Raw genomic sequence first — 19874 nt, forward strand, 5'->3', positions numbered from 1 at the left:
CATCCACCAGGGGCCTTGTAACTGCTCATACAAACATTTAAAGTGACATTTATGTTGTATGTGAATAAACCCAAAACTGAGCTTGATCCAGGGCTGCAGCGATTAATCGATTAGTTATCAACTGTTAAATTCATCGGCAATTATTTTGATAATCTATTAAATCAGTTTGAGTATTTTTTTTTTAAAGAAAAACAATGTCACAGTTCTCTGATTCCAGCTTTTTAAATGTGAATATTATCAGTTTTTACTCCTCTATTACAGAAAACTGAACAGCCTTCAATTGTAGACAAAACAAGACATGTGAGGACGTCATCTCAGGCTTATAGGACTATTTTCTGACATTTTAATAGACCAACAACTAATGGATTAATCGAGAAAATGATCGACAATGAAAATTATCATTGGTTCGATCTCCTAGCTTGATCCATGTGTTTTAAAAAAGTAAATCATTACATCTGAAGCCTCCTCAGTAACCTAACATCTCATGGGTGTTGAGTTGCAAAGTAGTAATAATTAATACAGTTTGCGCGTGTGTGTGTGTGTGTGTGTGGGGGTCAGTGTGACTTGCTCACATGTGCACAGTTCAGTTCAATGCTCATTTGTACGCTGTCACTCTTGCTAATCCTCTTCTGAGCTCCGGTCAGGGCCGACTGCTGAGTTAGCTATGCACTGGAAAACACTGAACTGTACTCCTGAATAACGCTTCCACTAATTTACTAATGCTCATCTAACGGAAAATGTTGTTCTCACAATCGTCCACGCCTCGGGGGGATGAGCCACTGCTCGTTCACCAGGAAACAAGCCTCCAAATTCTGCTGTATCTCCTCTGACATGCAGGTCACGAGCTTGGATCATGCTAGTGTCTTTGGTTTCTGTGGAGCAGTTTCACCAGGTTATATGCCATAAAACTCCCATGAGTTGTTGAAATGTCCAGTGTATAGATTCTCAGAAAATGCATCAGTGAATAAATTTATATTTCATCTTGCATCCAGTACTTTCTGCAAATCTCGTCTTGTTAGATAGTTGTTTGATTATTATAGTAATAACTGAAACCCTTGATTGGCTGATTAGCAGATTTGTGTGTCCCTGGCCTGTAATTCGATTTCAAAACATGTGGTGAACCACAGCAGGAAATTCATGCCAGTTAACTTTAACTTGAAGCATATGTATGTAATATAATGTAATGTTGTTTAAGGCTGCAGCTAACACTTATTTCATTATTGACTAATCTCTTTTTTCACAATTAATTGATTCACGATTAGTTGATGCCCAAAGTTATGTCTTCAGATTGCTTCTGTTGTCTAACCAACAGTCCAAAATGACTACTCATTAACAAAGAAAAGCAAAAAAAAGATCCTTACATTTAAGAATCTGTTACCAGCAAATGTTTGCTTGAAAAATTATTAGTCTCTTATCAAAATAGTTGTTGACAATCAGCTAATCATTGTAGTGTTTGAGGTAATTAATTACATTACTGTAGTGGGTGAGGTAGCAAACATTTACACAACTGTGAGATGTCCAATTAATCACTCTGTTTTACTGTGATACAATCACTTTGCTCTGAAGTGAATGCATACAATGCTTGTTTGTAAGTTAAATGTACACTGATGGAGTGTAACACTTACATAATGCTGGGGGACTTGTGAGAGACAAATAAATCCAATCAGCAGAGGTGGAAATATTAAATTTTAGTCCCTAGAATTGGTTAAGCTCCTAGGACAATGGATCTGACAATTCCCACATTGTAACATGATCGGATTCCTGACTAAACCCCTCACTAAATGTTTTACGTTCACGTCTTTGAAACTCTACATCTCCAGTGTGTAATGCAGGCTTTGGGTAAAACATTCTTTGTCCATGGTCACACAAACGTGACAGCTGCAAAACTATAAATTTGCTGATACCTTTTTTTTTTTAAACGGCTGTATACTACTTAACCTCCATGGATGTTATATATGGATGTGGTTGAAATTACACAAGTAACTGGCCGATATGGTCCACTGTTGTGGTATACAGATGTACATGACGCTGCTGGGCAGTTGCAGGATCTCATTTCTAAACAAGAAATTATGTCGTATTGGATCGGTGCTTAGACTTGTGTACTCCAGATGCAGCATTTTAGGCAGTATCTGATGCAATTCTGAGGCTACGTCCACCCATTTAAAAAAAAAAAACACATAGCCTTTGCTACGTTAACGCCTGTTGCCACACTACTCCAGCATTTTAGGACCCCAGAAACGAGGACTTGCGACTTGCAGGGTTGCGTTTTAATGTGGCTGGGCTGAAATGGTGACATTAGGAAATGATGAGGCAGAAAGCTATGTCAGTTACGACGTCTCCTTCCCTGATTCGTCATCCCCCTGTCCCCTGTTGCCCTTTTTCTAGAAGAAAACAACAGCAGGTATTAGCCTTGATTACTAGCGTTGCATACTGCTATCGGTATCTGAGCAACATAACAACTGAACATTAGCTGGAAGCTAGCTAGTGACGCACAAGTCGACCATGTCCTTGACATTTTTCCTGTTGGTGTTCAGCTCAGCAGGAACCTTGACTCTTTTTTTTTTCCCATTTTCATTTTGTCTCTGTATGTTAATGAAGCAAATAAATAAAGCATCAGAATTTGTGTGAATGTTTTGCACCAGTTGAAACATATTCAACTTGCTGTGTCAGTCACAGGCTGACCAGTAATCTGTTTGTCATACTTAAGATTGGTGGAATGCCCCTTTCATTTGAGACACTGAGAGGAAGGGGCTGCATTTGCTTTTTACAGTTGTAATGTTCAGTTGGTGATAAGTGATAACTGCCTAAACAGGATACATGTAACATCTTACTTTGTCATTCTATACCTCACGATGTTGTCGTTAGTTCTCAAGTGTGTTCAGATGTGTAACAATATCTCTTCTGACCTACCTCCCAATATTTTTAATAATTTTAAACGTTATATTCACATCATATTCATATGGCATATTTCTTTATAGGCTGCTGTAGTTTCTGTTTTGAGTTTACCATAAACTGCGGTTGAGCTGGTATGCAGTGTCATGCTGGGGTGTGTCAGTGCTGTAACGTTTTAATGGAGGGAGGTGGAGATTATTTCATCAGTACTAGAAACAACACTCAATTTATTGTTGAATAAGAAGTGAGAATAATCCTCAGTCAGCACAGAAAAAGATAATCCACTAACAGTTGCTGAGAGTCATCAAAGAAAGACTTCTTCCTTACTTGCAACTGGTTTTATGACACCAAAATACAATTATTAATAGGATGAAAACTACGGAGACAACTTTGCTATTTTTGAATAAAAACATATGTTTTGGAAGAAGGTTTGCGCTAAAAAGGAAAGGCCCTTGTGTTAGTGTATATCATCTGTAGGGCTGTAACTTGCAATAGTCTGCAAGTGATGGTTTCCTATCAGATAAAGTAAAGAAAAACAGCAAATTCTCACAAATGAGCTGGTGGATCTTGAAAACAGTTAGCATTTATGCTTTTACTCAAATACTAAAATAGTTTATTTCTCATTTTTGACTGATTGTTCAGCCCAAATCTTCCGGTGGCCATTTAAGGACATCTTAGACTATCTTCAACCTAAGCTTAACTCTGCACAATGTTTTTTTTTTCCACAAAAAGACATCCCTCAGTATCAGCTCGGTGAGCCACACAGGGAGAACTTCCCTATATGTGTCCAGTGTGTCTGGAAAAGAGAGAAGTGGGTAATGCGTGTCAGCGGTGATGACCATCATGACTAAACTGACAAAAAAAGATAAACAGGTGATCTCTGAGAAACCGGTCAGAACTGAACCAATCACAGCTAAGCACCAAGAATGTAAATATGAAATCGGCTAAAAACATCTCATGTAGTTAGGTGCAACCTAACCTACTTTAAAGAGAAACACTTGACTTCACGAGGGATTATAAAGCTCAACATCACCCGGCACACGCTAAGCTCGAAAGTCTCGTGGCTACTGGTAACGCCTTTTAAGGTTCATACATCAGCCGCGCTCTTAATGTAACGACTTATATATAGTTATTGCTTTCAGTATGTGCGACCTCTACTACACAGTTAACTTGTACAGTGGCTCTCAAATGACCACCAGTAAAACACAGAAGTTGACATAAATATTACTTCAAGAACAGAGTAAGTTAGATGTTCACACTTTAAAATCTTCAGAGATCAAAAGTACAGTAGTGTTTTCAGCTAAATGTCAAAAGTAAAAGTACTTATTATGTGGAATGGGTCCTTTTACAGTGTTATATTATTATAGAGTATTACATAATGCATTTAATACTGTTTTATACATGTAAGATAATATTAATGTTGTCAGTGTTGAGCCAGTTTTAGATGCTTTCCCCCCGAGCAACTTTTTCTGCATTATCTCTAAAAAAACGGTTCATTTCGGCCTATACATACTCCAATACTGATATATCTGGAGGCCAATATGGGTCTACTGGTATACTGGACAGGTTCTAGTAAAGTAAGTACAATATTTACCTCTGCAAAGTTGTGGAGAATAAGTATGAAGCAGCATATAAAGGAAATACTCTGTAATGTACTTTTAAAATAATACTTAGGTACAGTAGTATAGTAAATAAAATTAAGGTACCTTCTATCACTGTATAGTGGTGGTGTAACTTACATGAGAGAAGTGGCTTTCAATTGATACCTTTTCTAAAAATATGTTAAATTTTCCTTCTACTGTATTGATCGTTGTTTGCCTTATGGTGGCCATTGACACAAGGCAATAGTTCGCCAACCTTTAGGGCTGCAACTAATGATCAATTGATCTGTCAGTTTTCTTATTTTTTTTAATGTATCATGATATAAAACTAAGAGAGTTGTCACATTTGCAAAGCTGGAACCAGCTGGCATTTAAACAGTGAAACGATAAGCTGAAGTATCAAGATCATTTCTGTTGATTGTCGTATTGATTAACTGTTTATTTACGACCAAAGTGGTTTAGAAACAATGCAGTTAGGGATGTAGCTGCATCCATTTGTGCGATTGAGAGGTTGCGATAGGGAGACGGAGAGAGAGTTCCTTCTTGCCATGAAATGCACTTTACCCTGTTTGCTTTTTTTTGCCCCCGCTGTCACTTTTTCTTTAGCTCTGCTGCAGTGCCAATGGGACCACAGATTACGTAGCCCATTTACGGGAGGAGCAAGGAAAAAAAAAAACACCTCTCCTGACTGTGAGACACTGTGCGTGTGACAGATCTTGAAAGAGCAAGTGGTCCGTGTGTAACGAAACAGTCAGTAGGAAGACTTGGTCGTAGTGAAAGAGAAGCCGAGGTTTTTTCACCGGCCTGACACAGCAGGAAAAGAAAAGGCAACATTGCCGAACAAGGCAGCGAGGCATTCTTCCCTTTTTCCCCTCCACACGCTCCTCACCCCGTCAACCTCAACCTTTCATCAGCAGGGAGAGAGGGGGTTATTGCCGGACACACAATGAATGGGCTGTGTAAAATCTGGGTCTTGTGATAGAGTATGCGACCATACAGCCCTAGAAGGCAGCGAGGCGTGGGGGTAAAATGTGTGTGTGCGTGTTGCGGGGGGTAGAGTTCATAGAGGAAGGAGAGAGAGAGGCCAGTTAGTCTTTTCCCGCTTGGGGTCTGTCATTTTGTAGTTGCCGGTCATATGGCCTTCGTTGCCTTGCCGATGCCGGTGTCATGGCCACATTCCCATGGAGATTGGTGTGAGGTGGCAGCAGGTTCAAGCAGGAAACCACATAAATACCTTCTTTGTTTCTCAATCTTACCATTTGCCACACACTATAACTTGTTAAAAAAAAGAGAAAGAAAGACGTCTTTATTGGCCTTGTAAAACTAGTAATTAGTTACAACAGAACTAAAAGTCTTAAGCTTTTCTTGCGCTAGGGAAATTCACAGGTCCTCTCGGTTCCTACCAACTGAGACCTGACCGGGGACCAGAGTCAGGCTTGGTCCAGTTGATATTCTTCATGGTTAGGGTTCAGTTTTATTAGCTAGGGTCTTGGGCTTTGTGTCCAATACTGGAATGGATCCATGAGGATTTGCGATCAACTCCAAGCCCCATTGTCATCAGGGGAAAGATGTATTTTTTGAGACAGACCGAGGGGATATAATGGAAAAAGCAACATGCTGTGTTAATACCCCAATCACACTGAAAAAAACCCACTAATATCTGGTATTTTTCTTTAATGGGAAGGTTGCAACTTGCATTCATTCGTGTCGTAGGGGTGTCACGATTCTCCAAAATCAACATTTGATTTGACTTCCGATCATTGGTTTAATGCTCTGACAACTATCACTCACATTTTCAAGTTCTGCTTTAAGAGGAACAGCACCTTCCTATGTCCTGGTGGCTTTTTGCAGGTTAAGGTTAGGCAAGTTCAAATAATGTTCACCAAGAATACAAATATCTGCCCTACCAGAGATATGCTGCTTCCTGCTGTTCACAGTTTCCTGTGCGCTTGTGATGTCAAAGATTACACAGCAAAAAAAAGAACAAAAAAAAGTTTGATAATGGGAAAGGAGTCAGTTGCCTATGTTTATTGGGTTAACCTGCATCTTAAAAACCTGCATACTCACTAATTTTGGTGTGAAAATTGCTTTATCGATTGCTTCTCAAGCTTTGGGTCTGTTTGGAGCGACTGTATTTAGGATCAGGTCTTAACGTTCTTGGATCTGGTATCTTTTCAGACCAAAATTTTGGATCCATGAAACCAACATGAGAAAATCACAAGATTCACCAAACACAAAGTGACAGTGTTGCTATTTTCAGATCCTAACAGTGGAGCAGCTACAGATGTAAAAGTTTTCCTTAGGGTTGTCCTTGAATAAATGCCATGTGGTCAGTAGAATCGAAAGAGCAAAAATGTGCTCAGTGAATTTAATGACAATCTGTTACATTATAAGATCCCATGTGTGCACTGTTGAGCAAACTAACTAGGAGAGCTTGTGTAGTGTCTTTATATTTATTTATTTTTTTTAGATACCATGTCAGGGGCAAACGTCTGACAAAGGCTGCCTTTAAGAAGTCTGTAGAGGAAATGTCAGTGGTCATATTAGAGCCATATTAGACAAGTAAATATGTCAAACATTTGCTGGTTCCAGCTTCTCAAATATAAGGATATGCTGCTTGTCTTTGTCATTTTACATAATTTTTGATAGCAAATGAAGAGTTTTGGGATTTTGGACTTTTGGTTGGACAAAAGACTTCTCATCAACTAAACAATTAATCATGAAAATAGTGGGCATATATTTGGTCGTAAATTGCAGCCCTGCAAATATGATATATTTCTGGTGGTAAAAAAGGAATATAGTCCTCAGCTCAAATCTGTTCAGTACTGTCCTAGTGCTGTATTCATCCTAAATAAGACTGACAAAGCAAAGGAAGTGTATAAATTGAAAATTAGTTTTCTCTCGAGCCCACACAAGCCTCTCATCTGTAATGAACAAGGGATGAGTAGTTGTTGAGCTCGATGCAGTTTCACAAGGTAAACTTTGTCTCTGTTCATTGATGTAGGTGGTGATGAGTGGGTGGTGATGTAAACCAGACCCAGATGATGCTGAAGAAAAGTTAAAGCATTTAAAAGCAGTGGTGTGTTAAAAGGACGACTGTCTCTTATGGCTGCAGTGAGTGTCGGGGAATGAATTACATGTTTTCTGATTTCAAAGCAGCTTACTGTCAGTGCTGCCAAGTTGGAGTACAGCCAGGGACAGAGCTTGTCTGAGCAAAAGCGGCCATTCATAGTTTGAACAAATTGGTGATATAATCCAGCGTCCTGTTTTTAAAATGGACAAAAATTAACTCTGTTGTGCCATTAGGAAATAAAAATCTGCATCTCTCTGACTGTAAACTGAACATTCATCAAGTTCTTTCCAGGACAGCCACAACATCACACTCAGTAGGGTCATAAATTCATGGCTTGTGAGTGTACTCTTCAAATGCAACGCCTATGAATGTTGTGTATGACTTATGCCACCTCACGCAGTGACACTTCAAATAGAGATGTACCAAGTTCTCCTATGTCACAGGTCTGTTTATAGACGGGGAAAGTCGAGGCCAAGCACTGCTAATCCCATGATGGGACACTGCACTTGTAGTTCTGACTGCTGTAGTAGGTCACCTGAAGGGACCCTTTTCAAAGACTTGACCTAGATTATTCAGGTAGTACCATGCTCATAGACCATTCAATACCGCGGATATGCTAACAAATCGAATATCATTTCTTGGGTTAGGCCAGTGTGGAAGGTTCACCAAATAGTCTGCTTTTCATTTAGTATTCAAATATCAGTTAGGCCAAGTGGCTAACCTGAGCCTGCTTTTAGTATCCTATGCGGGACTGGAGATAGGGGAAAAATATAATTGAGTTTTCAGTGAGTCTCATAGTAATTATCTATAGATCGAGGCTTTATTCCATTCAGGAATACCCAACATTTAATCTCATGGCGGTCAGGGTTTCCGTTATCTAGTAAGTACTTTTTTTTTCATGCCTCTGCGCCTGTGATATTATTTGTTTTGTTTTTTTGGGTTGTCCTTCTGGCCCATTCTTATGAATTTGTTATTTCAAGAACACCTGGAGCAAACAGACTCAAGGATGAAATGATTAGAGTTTGGCAGTCAAAGGTCAAGGTCACTGTAACCTCATGGCAATCCATTCTCGTAAACGAGATATCTCAGGAATGACTTGAGGGAATTTCTTCAAATTTGGCACAAGGATTAACAAAGGTTGATTGACACTGTGACCTCACAAAACACATTACTCAACAATTCAAAGGTGTGTCTAAAATGATAACATGATGAAGTGATGATATTTAATATCCTAAAGGTCAACTTCACTGACATCATAATATTTTGCAAAAAATGTTCTGGCCATTATGTAACACCATGGCTCAGGAACAGTAACTTGACTGGTGTGCAGAGGCATATAACCACGATGCAGTAAATTGTTTGTCTGGCATATTACAATGTGTGCAATCATTGAAGCACAATTTGAATGTGAATTTGTATCAAAGGTGGAGTAAGCAATTAGATTGATTGGTGAGCTGCATTGTCACGCTGGGAGTCTGGAGTTTAGAGAACGAGACTCAACAATCAACTATTGTTCTACTCTTTAAACTTAAGTGGATTGTTGAGTATCGTTCCCACGTCATCAAATATTGACATTTTGGGTTGGTCATGGCATCAGCTCAATAAACACAGGTAATATAACCTGATTTTCTCCCATTTGTCCGGGACATTAAAATCTTCCAGGACACTTGGACCCGACCAAACAGAAACCAAATAGAAACGCTAAGGCTATATCCTGCTTTCTGTGTTCATAGAGGTTAAAAGGACGGTATGCTACAGAATTGAACCAACTATAGTGCTCAACCCTAATGAAAACCAATGCTGCTTATTAAAGCTTCCTATAAATATCCACATATAAAGCTAGAGTCGATAACTTCTAAAGGTATTTAACAAGCAACCAAACAAGACTGAAAGTCTACAGCCCCGATTGCGGCTTGGTGAGGCTATACTTATCGTACGCACAGCTGCACTTTGAGCTACATGTTAACATGCTCACAAAGAATATGCTAACATGTGCTAATTATCACTAAAAAACAACTACAGCTGAGGATGATGGCAATGCCAGTAATGATGATGGTGCTAGAAAAGTTGAGGGACCATCAAAGTTACGACAGTTCAACCTGTGGGGAACATGAACGAGATGTCAAACTGCATTATTGATTGATTGTCAAGACATTTCATTTAAAACCAGGAATGTCCACCTCCAGATGGCGCTAGAAGGAAAGTAAGGCTAACATGGTTAAAATCAAAAGACAAATATCCTGTTTTATATATTTGATTCTGTGACTGCCCAGAGTATGATTATTGAATGTTAATGAATGTCTTGGCTCAGTCACATCATACAAACGTTCTCTCTCTCAATGTTTTTATGTGTTTGTCTCTCTTTTAGGCTGGTGTCCTCCATCCACGCCATCATGGCAACCACGGCAGGAGTCATCGTCGTGTCATCATGCCGGGGCAACGTCATTAGCGAAAGGTTAGACTTCATGTTATTAAATCCCTTCATGAAACAGTTGTTACTAGTGGTAAACAACTACAGGTAAACCTCTTAATCCCCTGATTTCCCAATCAGTCATTACGCTGTCTTACCTACACCCATCAGGGCCAAGTCCGATGAGTAGATTCAGAACTGGGGAGAGACTTCCCTCTCTGTCTGTAACTACACAGGGATTCATAAGATCCAAGGCCCTGTTCAGACCTGGTATCAACCAAGGCGGGGCATTATAAAGATATGTATCGTTATCGTGATATGAGACTATAATATCGTCTTAGATTTTGGATATCGTTAAATTGTGATAATGGATAAATGGTGTTATTTCCTGGTTTTAAAGGCTACATTACAGTAACGAGATGTCTTTTTCTGAACTTACCAGACTTTTCTAATACTTGTCTTTACTCATTTACTCATTATATCAACATTGCTAATGATTATTTATCAAAAATGTCATTAAATGTTGTTAATATTTTGTATAAGAGGTATTGCCCAGCCCAAGTGTCAACATCTGTTGTGAGTGATCCAATCACAAGTTGACAGCTCTAAGTATACTGTCGGTGTGAAAGCCCCCTGTTTCATCTAATTTCACCATTTACACTTAATTAAGGAAGGAAGACAACATTTTATTGACAGTAAACATGTCACATTTTACAAATACAGTTAACAGTAGCTTCTACTCTGTTGCCTGTGGAGAAATCCCCAGACTCCCTTTAAAAAATTATCAATTTTGTAAGTTGCTGAGTTAGTGGAAACTTTGTAAACCTTATGAAATCCTGTCAGTGAAAAATTCTTGATTATTTGCGCCATCTTATTAATTCGGCAAACATTCTATCAGTTTGTTCCAGTGATGTACCGTTTTTATTTGCAAATAGAGAACAAGGAAATGAGATCCGATGACAAGTGGTCACTCGAGACGCATGTTAATGCCATATTCTAACCAATGATCTTCTGCTTGTGATAGGATCACACAGGACGGATGTTTAGACCGTTTTCCTGGTCAAAGACGCACTAGAAATGCGACAGGATGCTTTTCATTGACTTGGGGAAGATGAGAAACGCTCAAATTTATTCAAATGTCCTCTGATGTACGGTAGCAAAATCCTGGCAACAACCAAATCATGTTTGTTTTTATTACCTCTTGAAACAAAAAAACCCCTGCTGTTTTCCTCTCCACTCAACTAACAGTAATACTTCAGACATAATAGAAGAAAAGTTGTCAATGCCTTCCCAATTGTCTATAATTTACTGTGGTTTGAACAAGCTACAAGTACTTGGTTTAATAACTATGCATGAAAGCACATTGCTCTGAAAGTGAACTACTTTGTTGTGCTCCAGAGCTGTGGCTACGTGAGAAAATAAACCAATGCAAGGGTGTAAATTACGCGCTCAATGCACACATCCGCAAGCTTTAGGCTCATGTGAGACAAGAAACAACCTGCCTCTTTGTATTTGTATGTGGGAACACATTGTTAGCTGTGTGCTGCATCTTCCAGCCTGGATTCATCACAGTTCAGTGTCACATGTTTCTTTTACAAACATACTGTATCTGTTTCTCTCAGGGATGGCAAAGTTCACATGTTCCAGATCTCTCACACTACATAGGTTTACTACTGTACGTAATTACTGTCCTTGCAGTGTAATATCTACAGTGCAGCTTCGGCTGCACTAAACATCCTCGATGGGGGAAAAAAAGAGTTTTTTACTGCCCTGTTATATCTGTACTAGAGTGTACCACTATTTTTTCAGCTAGCAAGTGGTTCCTCATCCACCCTACCCTTATCCTCCACATCACCTTGCAACCTAGTGTTAACAATGCTAGCATTAGCCTCCCATTGCAGTTTCAAAAAGTGTCATGCTAAGCTAATGCTAGCTTCTATTAATCCCACCAAGGCAGCGGCCAGACCCGGGCAGTCCCAGTTTCAGGCTGCTAATCTCCGCTGCCCCTCCCCTTCACCCACAGGGCTTAATTCCTCCACAACGCTGCTCAGTTCTGGTGCCCTGTGACGTGCACAAGGCCTGGAGCTTATCAGACACATGCTCCAGAGTCAGACCCATGAATACTCTAATACTCTATCACAATCTGTCGCTTCATTTAGCCTTTATTGCCGCAGTTGCCATAACTTAAGCAAGGTTTTGCTGTGGAAAAAAAGACCTTTACCTGAGAAATGGAACTGGAGATCTATTCAGCTCCATCCTGATGCTTTAGCTTTACAATATGTTGAGTGTGTTAGCATTAAGCATACAATAACACATGGTCACACAAGGATTATTACAGTGTCTGTGTTCATATCACTGAGCAGTCAAATTGGCCATTACCCAGTGCAATCAATTTCATTTTAGTTGGTACCCGGCAAAGGGAGGACAGCAACATCACAATGAAGAATTCAGACAATGGAACAGGAAGCATCAGCAAATGGATTTAATCATCAGTGTTTACAGACCGACTTCCTGGTTCAAATTTCAGTATCTTTGGCACGTCTATGATCCAATTTCTTGTTTCTTACCAGCCGACATATACTGTAGGCTCATACCAACATATCTATGTTGAGCTAATATTGGCTTCCTTGATTTATCAGTCTAACCCTAGCAATCGCTTTTAGTTTTACGTCCAAATAAATAAGCTAAGCTGTTTGATCATCTGACTGCTTGAGTTTCCTTCTCCATTTTCTTCCTTGTAGCAATGTCTTCATGTTTACTGATATTTGCAACTGACTCTGATGAATGTGACATTTTAAAATATAAACGATATCTAAGGCTACAAATACAAAGCCAAAGTTGTAATAAACTGGAATTATTAATTATTATTATTAATGTAATCTCAGAAATCCTGCAGAAATATAACTGCTTTACATACGTGCTACTCACTAGCACAAGTAGTTTTAATTTATGGTCTAGAATACCTTGAACTTATTGCTAAAGCAGTGGTCTGATTGGTTAAAAGGTGCAGCGCAAGGCAAGTGTAGAGTATTTGTGTTTGTGTGTTTTAATTCAATTGGACTTTAGAAGATAATAACTGTAAGACGAGAGTCTGTGTGTGTTTACAAAAACAGTTCATCTGTATTCTCCACTGCCCTTAACACAGCAAATGTATACACTAGAGAATCGACTGATGCCGCCTTCGTTCTCCCCTCAGCTGTTTGTTGTGCCTTACTGCTCTTAATCTCCATTCACTGACCTTAAGAGCTAAACAACTTGGTCAGAGGTCAGAGGGCAGTAGCTCAGCTCTGCCCTGCAGCTTTACTCCAGCCTGTCCACATAATTAACCATCACTGTAATCGCTGCTCATTAGAGCACTGCAGCCTTCCGAGTTGTTTATTATACTGTACTTACATAAGCCTGCGTGAAAGTCTCTACATGCTAATGTTAGAGAGGTGAGGCATATAGGTTAAATGACTGTCTCCCTGTGTGTGTTTACTTTAACTGAAGATAGAGGTCACCTTGTTCACCATCTAATGGTGCCGAATACTGTGAAAATGTTTAATAATTTACCTTATCTCAACCGTGTCCTGTGAGGTGGTCCGTTTGGCCCGGTGACCTGAAGTCTCATGACGTTTGGTAGGGTAAAAACGAGAATCAAACTTGAAATTAATATTTTTTCTCTTGAGGATGGCATGTATTTTCTTCATGCAATCAGATGTAATTATTAGTGCTTTTTACATCAAACGACTTAAATGTAACAACCTGGAATGTTAAATTTAACAATAATCTTGTCTGCTCTTTGGAGCACCGTTCAACAAATCTCGTGTGTGTGTGTATAACAAAAATAGATACAGTACAGCAAGGGAGGACTTGCACACAGAGAACAAAAAGACTCAGACTACAGTCGTGATTTTCAATGTCTCAAAATGTCAAACAGAAATAGATTAAAAATGTAACTTGTACACAGCTCACCTATAGCCAGATGTAGGCCATGTCCAGTTGTGAAAGGAGATTGCTTTCATAATAGATGATCCCTTGTTATGCAAACCATTTTATTTTTCATCTACAAACTCCAGCAGGTTGGTGCTCAAACAGATTCAGATCTGTTTGATCCTCAAGGGAAATGCAGTTGGTAACCACAGACTGTTTAAAATGAAGTTATTACTGATGAAAGAGACTGACCGACGTGTTTATGTTTTCAGAGTTTAGTTTTTGAGGCAATGCTGTGAAAGGTGTACAGTTAGGGTGGACTGTAAATCTTCTGTGGTTTCTATAGGTATGCACAGATATGGAAATCCTTGACGGGTAATCAATAGCCAATACCAATACTGGTACCTTTTGATTTGTTATTGTTGTAGTAACTTGAGATCATGGTGTAAAATGTCAGTGGAATATCTTGCATACAGCAAGTCAGGGATCTTTCTTAGAGACAGTGTAATACTCCCACACGGCCAACTTTTTTTTTTTTCTCACTTTCGTTTGAAAACAAGGCACACATGCACCCAATGTGACATCTTTAAATTGTTTCTTTTGTCAGCAGTCAAAAGCCAAAGACTCCTCCAACAAATATTTGACCTTTTAAGCTTGGAAAATGACTGAGACGATTAATCAGTTATCAAAATTGTTAGCAAATCATTTTCCTTTGACTGACCATTTAATCGACCAATCATTGCAGTTCCACTCTATGTTTACAAACATAGACTCCTTTGCTGGGTTTCTGCTGTTCTGACACATTTTTGTTGTCCTAAATTGCTTTTTCTTACACCGCACATTAGTTTTATGTCCATGGATTTTCACTCTTATAACTTGCACCTGTCATTTGTTGATACAGCTTATGAATGATTTGAGCATAGCTTGATGCCACGGATCTCCCCGCTAATGTAAACATGGCAAATTCATTGTCACATTAAAATGAGACTGAAACAATCACATGTTAATGTGATTAATCTAATGTTGAGAACAGATGCCAAGCTTTCATTTACATGTTTTACTTTTGTTTCTTCCTCAGGCACTGGCTGGCCACCTACTTTGTCATCTGGTATGGTGTGCCCTACATGACATACGACATCTTTGCCATGTACCTCAGTCACTACTACCGCTTCCGCGTCAAAGGGCACGAGGACTACAAGCAGCATTCACTGAGGACCGTGAACTCCTTCGTCCGCAGGGAGTTCCTGCTGGTATTGCATCACATCGCCCTGCTCACTATCCTGCTGCCTGTCACACTGGTGAGAAGAGGAGACCATTTTCTAAAGCACTTTAATGCTTTGAGCACTTATTTTCTACCCAGCCATTGGTGTCTGTTTTTTCAGTATTACAGTTGTTGGAAGTTGAAACTCACTCCTGATACGTAAAGTCATGTGGTCTTTGAGTCCTGTCCACTGCCAGTAATGCGTTATTAGCGTGTGCTGTAATGTGGTGCATTATTTTCAAATCAATCTTTGCTTTAAGCTGCATTATCTCCTAATGAATACTTAAGTGGCAACGAAAAATAGGCATGATGCTCACTGTCATTGATTATCAAGTCATTGTCAAGGGTCTGCAAGTCAGGTTTCAGCCTGTGCTGATATAAATGGACCTTGAGGCTGCCTCGAAAGTAGGGAAGAGACAATATGTCTCAATTAGGAAAGTATTATGCCTCAGGAAGTGGTTGGCAGTAATGTCAAATGTACATAATATGAAGTACATTAGTGTGCAAACATGGTAATCTAGCCTAGTCTTCAAAACATCTATTATCTTGCTGGGTTGGTGTACGCTTCCTCAGAAAGCAATATTGTAGTACATGTATAAACTTGTCCTTAACGCTGAACCTGCTATTCCTGATCATCATCATTTTTTTAATTGCCGTTCCCCTCATTGGTGGCTGAAAGCATTGTCATCTGGCCACGAAAGCCACAGAAACAATCATCATGGCATTACTGTTACAAAAGCTATTAACCTTTTACACAGTGGTTGTGCAGAGTTAGATTTATGATGAACAGAAAACCATACTTACGTAACCTTAACCTTCCAAAACCAGCAATCTGTGGATCCTGTCAACTTTATGTAGCAATTGAGCACATGTTCAGAGGTGTTAAAGAAGGTAAGGTTTGAAGTTATTTTTCATATCTACACCGTGATGCGTGCCTTCAAGGAAAGATTGACTGAAAGCATACACTGTTACCCTGATAATCTCCTGTGACTCCTTTCTGGGTCAGCATATTTTTCAATATATGATAATAAAAATAATCTTTATTTATATAGCAGCTTTTAAAAACAGTGTTCACAATGTGCTTTGACAATCAAGCAAACACAGGAAGACAATATTACAGAATAAACACTCAATAGTCAAGCCGAACACAAGTCTGGTCTGAGGTGAGTTAAAACAAGAAGGCAGAACAGAAAATGTAAAAGCACAAAAAATCAATATGAGTCATTACAAGTTAAAGGAATAAAAGTGATAAAAACAGGCAAAATCACAGAAAAGGAAGAGAGAGAAGAAAAGATATTTAAAAAATTAGATGACATCACATCAAAGGAATTAAGAAGAGATAAAAAGAGCAGTAAAAGGATTAAAAGACAATAAATAGATTAAAGATAACAAATAAAAGCAGTAAAGGGCGGTAAGAAAAAAGGAAAAAAAGTCGTCACAAGGGAAGAATTAAAAAACAGATAAAAAGTCTAAGAGCAGTAAAAGGAATGAAAAATGGAAAGATGAAAATTCAGTTTTAAAAAAAGGATGACTTCACCCGGTGTGCTCTTAATGTCCTTGGTGATATCAGAGGTGGATTACACTGATGAACCAAAATCATCAAACTTAAAAACTGAAGTGAGGGTCAAACTCTTACCATGAAGTTCTCAGTTTTATTTAGTAGAGTGGAAAACTTGGTTCAATGTGGTCAGTTCACAGGAAAAACAAGTGTTCAGGCTTCAAGGGAGTAAATGGCAGGAAAGGAACGAGAATGGCAAGACAGTAATTATTGATGACTCTCTTTGAACAAATAATTCTTAATTGTTGTCTTCTACGTCCTTGAATTGTAAGTGTTGCAAATGGACAGGAAGAGAGACTGAAAGGTGCAGGTTGTTTTCTGCTGAGAAACAAGTGTTTGAGGAAAAATGGAGATCTCAAAACACGGAAAAACCAGTTGAATGGATGAATAGATGTTAAGTGAGGGCAAAGGAAGAAGCAGGCAACAAAAGAGGGGAGTTTAGTGGACCATGATGACTTCTTGGGCAAATAAGAAACCAGCTGAACTGTTAAATGTGTGTTCAGTGTCAACAGTTTGAGCAGTAAAGTGAATTCCTCCAAAAGTACATGTGGAAGTTTGTTATGGTGCTCCATGTTCTCATTAATGAGATTTACCAAGATTTACCTAAAGCCTTCTATTTCCTCGAGAATACATATCACGTACTTGAGTTTGGTTATTCAGGAGTTTGTTCGAGATCTGCTGGTAGAGGATTTATACAGAGAGTTTACAGAAGCATGTGACACAGCCACTCTCCTCTGTAGGTACTATCCCAGGTTAGCAGGCCAGGTGCAGTGGAAACCCGGCCCTTTTGTTTGCAGTGGCAATGTGAGATCACATTACCCTACATTATTCAGCTCCAGCTGCAGTCATTCTCTCTTTTCTCAAAACTCACCACCCCTCCCTCCGTTCCTCCTCTTCTCTTCCCTCACTCATCAGCTTTATGCCACTCTGGCTTGCCGGGGTATGAGCTGGTAGAGTTATCCAACAAGCCATTAAAGCACTGACATGCAGGAGGAGGAAAAGGCCAAACCTTCAGCTGTAGATTATGCCGACTAATTGAGTACTGTTAACAATAGGTTTCTTTGTCAGCAGATATGTGACATGACACTGTCAGAAAACCACTGTAAATGATTAAATTAATTGACGGCTGGAATCCATTTAGATCTGCCAGTTTAGGTTTCCAGGTATTGTGCATATTACTGGGATACTGGAACAGAGCCATCTTTAATGGTATTACTTCCACATCTTGCTACAAGTCTGCTATCAAAAGCCTATTGTATCTGCATTTAAAGGTAGATGATAATACGGTAAGCTGGCAAATCAGCCTGACATTGAAGTTGAGCTACCTGCCAATCCTTCAATTATGGTCACAACAAAGGATGCAATTTAATCTGTCAATTTAATTTGGTTCTTTGGCAGCACCTGTGACAATAAATGGAAAATGCAGGTGTGTTTTTGGACCTCACTTCCCAGAAATCCAGACATTGTTGCCCGTGGAGCGTCTTTGGTTCAGCATTTGTTTTATGAAATTTCATTGTTTGCAGTCATTGATCTTTATTTTTTTGTTCAGCCATGGTAATCATTCACTCACAACGAGACCGTAAATGACAGTATGTCGTGAGTGAGTCGACCATAGTCTGATTTGTTAGCTTTGCCTACTCTCTTTGGTGGATCAACCACTGCCAGGCAATGGAAAGATGCCGCACCTCTTATGATTTTTCCTAGGAATATCACACAGACATCCGGTTCGTAATGTGCAAATGCAGTCAGTCTTCAGTGGGCAATGGGCTCAGTCACAATTGTGTTATCACATTCGGTGATAGATAGTGGCTTAGCAGTCGTGTATTTAATGGAAACTGATTATTGCATTAACAGTCAGGACCAGTAACCGGAAAGAAAAAGTTGAATCAGTGCATCCCTAGTCGGTAGGTCTCTGCTCAGAGTTGAGATGGGTCAGTCCTCAGATTAAGATGCTTTCCAGAGACATCCTGGTCTAGGTATTGTGGATAATTCCAAGTAGGAGAAGGCCTCAAGGCAGACCAACAGATGGGAACAGATTCAAGGAAAAACCTGAATAAGTGAGTGGAGAAACAACAAACATCAAAAGTTTTAGACTGCGTTCGCCAACACCATCATCAAAACATCAAATGTGGGAATACTTTTGGTATTCCATCTCTCCAGTAGAGTTATAGAGACTTCTACAATCTTTTATTAAACACCAAGCCGCATTAAAGCTTGTCATAAGGTATGACAAGCGTCAAGTACCTTACTATGACACTTGTGTTGGTCTGTCCTTTTAATGCGTTTCCCATCTGTAGAAGACACTCACCTGGGAAGGCCTCAGATTACCTCAGGAGGAGTCGGGGGAGAATTGGAATATGACTCCAGAGAAGCACGTTCAGATTACTGTAATTAGTTTGCTGTCACCGCAACCTGCTCATTATATTGTTGCCTTATATTTAAACAGGTTTTTAATAACAGGGAAATGTGTTGCCTCAACATCTAGTCAAAATTGCATGTATTTATTTTTTTTTACAGGTTTACTGTGTGTAGTGATACATGAGATTGATTTTATGTTCTTGTCAACCTTTTAGTTTGTGGCTAACCAAGATTCTCATGTTGTAAATGCCTCTAATTTGCAAACAGGCTAACGTGTGTTGTAGAAAATTCAAATAAATCCTAGGACAGATGGTAAACTAGCAACCACAAATATACCTATTGTTGTCAGTGGCTGCAGGCAAGCTAGAGGATTGAGCGTCAGAATAGTGAGTTGTGGCTCACAACTCGAGCCAGTTTTAAACTTTATAACATATATCCGATATATGTAATGTATTTGTCAGGTAAAATATTTGCCAGGTAAAGTCTCTAAATTCTGCCACATTCAGCATCTCAAACATACATAGACAAAGGTAACACACGCCCATGACAGGTGGGGGTGGGATGAGGTAGCCAGGTAATTGGTTAGGCGTGGTGTACAGTTCCCCGCTGTGGTCTCAGTCATTCTTTCATGGCCAGATGGCAAGGCCACGTCTGGAGCCTCTCATGATTTATTCATTACGAGCACACAGCAAACTAGCCTACCAGACAGTGCTCGTCTTTTGTCTGGAGTCTCTTTATCCATCTAGACTGACTCACCTATTCTAGGATGGCCTCTCCAACTGCACAGCACTGTGCCGCTGGTCAATATT

At 39.4% G+C, this 19874-nt stretch overlaps 1 protein-coding gene across 1 annotated transcript in view; it reads left to right on the top strand.

The window, feature by feature from the left end:
- The window catches only part of LOC311269486 (TLC domain-containing protein 3A-like), a 36233-nt gene that overhangs the window by 895 nt on the left and 15464 nt on the right, over positions 1-19874 (top strand). The window contains exons 2-3 of the mRNA XM_084373647.1: positions 9935-10021; positions 14967-15186. Of these exons, the coding sequence (XP_084229773.1) occupies positions 9935-10021; positions 14967-15186 (307 nt within the window). The remainder of the gene's footprint in view (positions 1-9934; positions 10022-14966; positions 15187-19874) is intronic.

This window comes from Pagrus pagrus (assembly GCF_965226575.1).
Source record: "Pagrus pagrus genome assembly, chromosome: 14".
Classification (NCBI taxonomy): Eukaryota; Metazoa; Chordata; class Actinopteri; order Spariformes; family Sparidae; genus Pagrus; species Pagrus pagrus.